Source organism: Hippocampus comes, unplaced genomic scaffold (genome assembly GCF_001891065.2).
Source record: "Hippocampus comes isolate QL1 unplaced genomic scaffold, H_comes_QL1_v1.1 scaffold112, whole genome shotgun sequence".
Classification (NCBI taxonomy): domain Eukaryota; kingdom Metazoa; phylum Chordata; class Actinopteri; order Syngnathiformes; family Syngnathidae; genus Hippocampus; species Hippocampus comes.
Genome location: NW_017805841.1, coordinates 408,665 through 412,905, shown reverse-complemented (window position 1 = coordinate 412,905; position 4,241 = coordinate 408,665). Strand labels below are relative to the sequence as shown.

The window sequence follows — 4,241 nt, the reverse complement described above, 5'->3', positions numbered from 1 at the left end:
TAATCTCCATACACTAGCCTACGAAGAATGTTTGTGGAATGTAGGAGGAAACAGGAGTGCCCAGAGAAAACACACACACACACACACACAAGTCAGGGAGTAGTATTTTTTTAATTAAACTTTTGCAACACTCACCACTGGCGTCATTGTTCGTCTTGCCCCTCCTCTTGGTCCTCTTTCTCTCCTCGTCACGCATCTTCCTCTCAGCCCCCTGAGCATGCAACAAAAAGTTGATGTGAAATTGAAATGGCAGTCCTACGTTCCAAAAATGTTCACAAATTCTCAGGATATTTTTGCGCCATATTGTATGCAAATATAATGACATAACATCACATAAAAATCCAAATGTAAAATGAAAATTAAAAAAATTCATAGTGTGTCATGACTATCCGTGCTGCAGTATTTGGTTTTGGATGTGTGTCTTGAAGAGGCCCATATACAAGGGCATTATCATCCCTTATATGGTCCATTTATGTCTTTTCTTTTGTGTTTACTTTACACAAGTCGCATAGTATCTTCAAGACGCTTATATGTCAAATTTTGGCTCGCAATTAAAAAAATAAAAAAATAAATAAAGCCAAGCCACAGCTCGTAACTTGAAAACCCTCAGTGGCGGCGGTCATAAGTCAAGGTCCGCCTGTATTTTTCGCGACCGAGATTCAATGCGACAACAAACCTTATCGCAGAAAATCTTGACTTGGCAGGCGGCTCTGTGTATGAGCTGATTGTTCCCCGAGCTGAAGTCATACGTGTCGATCTGCAGGTTGAGAGGCAGGCCTTTCACACCCTTCTGCGATGAAAAGTCGGTGCTTAGCGAGTTGATGCCGATAAACACCTGCAAGAAGACAAACAGACAATGTTTGTGTTTAGCATTTTTTTTTTTTTAATGTGTCTCATCGGATCTTGCTCCCTGGTGGGACGTGATGACAGGTTCAAGGCCTCCGGGCCAACGATAACAACGAGAGAGGCCAGTGTCTTAGAAGAATCTTTTTGATTGGCCGGTTGATGTCGTTGTTTGTTCCTATTTTACTTTCACTTACATCGCTCGGGGAAGGAGTCGACTGCGGTTGCTCACAAATGTCGGGTGCAGTCAAACCACACATTTTTTGGTACCCTTAATAGTTCTACGGCTTGGGAATTGCGTCTTGTCTTCCTGATTCGCTCTACCTGCAGCAGGTTTTTCACCCGCAACCCCACCCCAAGCGCCTTTGGGCCACAGGGAAATGAGAATTGGCCTTTTGCGGTGGTGACAGAGCCTCGGGGCCAAAACGCATTTCTTGGATTCTTACCCTCCCTCCTCAGCCACTCCTCCTGGCTTTCTTTTTTTTTTTCCCTCTAAATCTTTCACCTGTCCGCGTTGTCTTTAATACGTGTCATGGTGTGCTTTTTTTTAATTTTTTTTTTACCTTGGCTTCTTCATGGGGGTTCCAAATGAAGGAGAGGGCATTGAAGGCGACCTCCTCGATGTTGCTAATGCCGGTGAATACTTCTTTGTAGTCCGCTATGAAATGGAATTAAAAATAAATAAATAAATAAGGCAAGGCTTCGGTGGAGCGACGATTTGTTGTTTGTATGTTTGTTTGGGAGTCGACCTACCGATGTCAATCACCCTCTGCTTGACAGTCGGCTGGCGTGCGTGCCAGTGGTTCCAAAAGCGAAGCTGCATCTCGGGCGTCTTGTCATTCTCGAACACGGCCATCACCACCGTCTGCCCGTCGGAGGAAAAAGAATCGAAAGAAAGACACGTGAGAGGAGAATTTAGTGTCTGGCGGATGGAAAATCATTCGTCACTCCCAATCCTTCTTTTCTGCTGCCATTGTCATCGCTGATGTACCGTGACCAGGCGTGAGATTGTGAATATTTTTTTTTCCATGTGCAAGCTTGACAAAGAAAAGATTGTCACCTTATGTTAAAAACAAAACAAAAAGAAAAGAAAAACCACACCTTCCTTCGCTCCTTGCCTTTTTTATTTTTTTTGTGCGTGTTGTTTTTGCACACACGTCACCTTAGATGTATGTCGTGGTATTAACAATAAATGTCACACTATGTCCTAGCCGAGTATGAGCAGGGAATTAGTCACCCAGGAGCCACTTCCTTGGGAGGGACACTTATTTGGGAAGATTGCCACTTCGGAACAATTTATGCAAACCAAAAAAAAAAAAAAAAATGCTCAACTCAACATGAAACAAATCCCGCCATTTGGGTTCTTACCTTGACTTTGGTAGCAGTCATGCAGGCGCTGCTGTCCACTCCCTGCAGAGTGATGGGATAGAATTGCCCCTTATTTAGGTAGACCATGGGTAACTCGCTGGATTTGTAAGGGGAGGCTGAGGGAGCGCCCAAGGAAAATTGGAACTCGCTCCTGTATGTCTCCGGCGGGGAGCCAGAGTAGGAGCCCGAGTAGACGGGACTGGAGTGGTCCTCGGGGAAGGGATCGTTGTAGGTCAGAGTCTAAGAACCCCAAAAACAAAACATGTTAAAAGACTTCAAATTCTGAATTTAACCCTGGAGAACTCAAATTTGGCCCCTATAAATTCTGCTACTCAAATGCTACCCTTAAATCCCAAAGGGTCAAATTTGGCCCAAATCCTAAATAAGGATTAAAGCATTGAATATTTGAAAAAAAAACATATATTTTGGTGTTCTGTGAACATATAGCAGCCATTTAATGTATAATTTATCATTTCCCAAAGAAGAAAAGGATTCTTGGGTTCTCCAGGGTTCAAATTGAAATGCTTTGGAAGATCACGAGTTGTACCTCGGCGCTGTGGTCGGGGAACGCGCTGCTCTCCGGCCACTTCTGAAGCAGAGAGTCGAAAATGTTATTGAGGTCCTGCTTGTCGCTGTCCGCCGCCACGCTGGTCAGGGTGGCGTAGGTGTCGGCGTTGGGGGGCAGGGTGACGGGCAGCGAGGGGTTCTGCTTGGATCCTAAGACCTCAAGGGAGTAGCTGGCGGGAACGCTCTCGGAAAGGATCTTCATGACATTGGCCGACGTCTCCAATGAGACGAGATCATTGCTGGGAGTCCTGGGGGGGAAGCAAGAGTCGGTTGTTGGATCGAGATGATAGCAAGTAGCCTGCAATCTATCTAGCACTTCATCTGACTTAGCGTCTCTGAGCGCACACAGCTAACCGCAAAGTTTTGTGAGTCAGGGTGGGCACTATTTGTATCTTAATCCGGTTCTTGTTTGAGTTTCTCCGCGGGGTGTTTAACATGCTGAAGGGGGTTGGGGGCACATCGGAGACACGAGGGTAAGGGGCTCAGTGGGGACAGAAGGAGGGGACCGCTATTGTGTGCCCCAAGTGTTGCGCAACTCCTAAAGTGAGTCAAAGTTGATGATGGATTTGATTCAGGGCCGTGTTTGACTTGAGGATTACCTCTCTCCCCACTTCATCCAAAGTTTTTTTTTTCGTTTACCTCTCTGTTGGTTTGAAGATGCTACTGTTTCGGCTGCAGGCAGGAACTTTCTGCTCCTTCTGGCTCTGGAGGGATTCAAAAATGACGAAATGTGGAAATATGAACGGGCTCGAATGAAATGAGTTTTTGCTTGAGTTTTACCTTGCACTGTTCATAAAGCATGGTAATGGCCGCCAGGTCGTCTCCCGGGTGGAGCCTGGGTTTGGCCAGGTTCTCCTCGGGCATTGGGTTATCCATGTACGACCAGGGGTCCATGTAGTTTGCGTTGTAGCGGTTATAGTTGAAGTTCTCGCTCTGAAAGACCACTCCCAGAGTCCTGCGAATAGCAACCCGTACGTTTAATGACACATGGGTTTGTGACAGGGTGAGGAAAGACGGCGGTAACAGAGCCTCGGGGCAGCGCACCGTCTCACCCCTGAGCTGCGAAAAGGTTTCGATTGCAAAATCACAGAGCTGAGTAAGGATCCGACAACACAAGTCCCGCAAAAGACGCGGGACCACCCACTGACAACTCGTTTTCCAACCCCGCTGACAAAACATCCACGCATCTTGTACTTTGCGGTTTCCAGCCAAAGCAAAACAAAGTGCATTCTCCAATCCTACGCAAACATTCTTTATTTGTCCAACTCTTTAAAAGAGATGCTTGTGGTTTTCACCCACAACCGAACGGAATCTCGGGATTTAGAGGATTGGATTTGTTTGGAGAGCCTGAAGCGCGACGTCAGCTAAATATCCTGATGCCCGCCAACTAAATGAAAGCCCCCCCCTCCCACCTCCCCTTGAAGTTTACCTTGGATAAACAGTTCATCAAGTGTGTCGATGGC

The 4,241-nt window shown here is 46.4% G+C and overlaps 1 protein-coding gene across 2 annotated transcripts in view; it reads right to left on the bottom strand.

Moving 5' to 3' along the window:
• The window catches only part of grhl3 (grainyhead-like transcription factor 3), a 9,812-nt gene extending 5,840 nt beyond the window's left edge, over window positions 1–3,972 (bottom strand). For both annotated transcript variants that reach the window (XM_019888394.1, XM_019888395.1), the window contains exons 1-8: window positions 3,559–3,972; window positions 3,418–3,482; window positions 2,759–3,026; window positions 2,212–2,451; window positions 1,597–1,708; window positions 1,407–1,501; window positions 677–835; window positions 136–211 (exon numbers count right to left, since the gene is read on the bottom strand). In XM_019888394.1, the coding sequence (XP_019743953.1) occupies window positions 136–211; window positions 677–835; window positions 1,407–1,501; window positions 1,597–1,708; window positions 2,212–2,451; window positions 2,759–3,026; window positions 3,418–3,482; window positions 3,559–3,957 (1,414 nt within the window). In that variant the 5' untranslated portion in view covers window positions 3,958–3,972. The remainder of the gene's footprint in view (window positions 1–135; window positions 212–676; window positions 836–1,406; window positions 1,502–1,596; window positions 1,709–2,211; window positions 2,452–2,758; window positions 3,027–3,417; window positions 3,483–3,558) is intronic.
• Window positions 3,973–4,241: the final 269 nt, after the last annotated feature.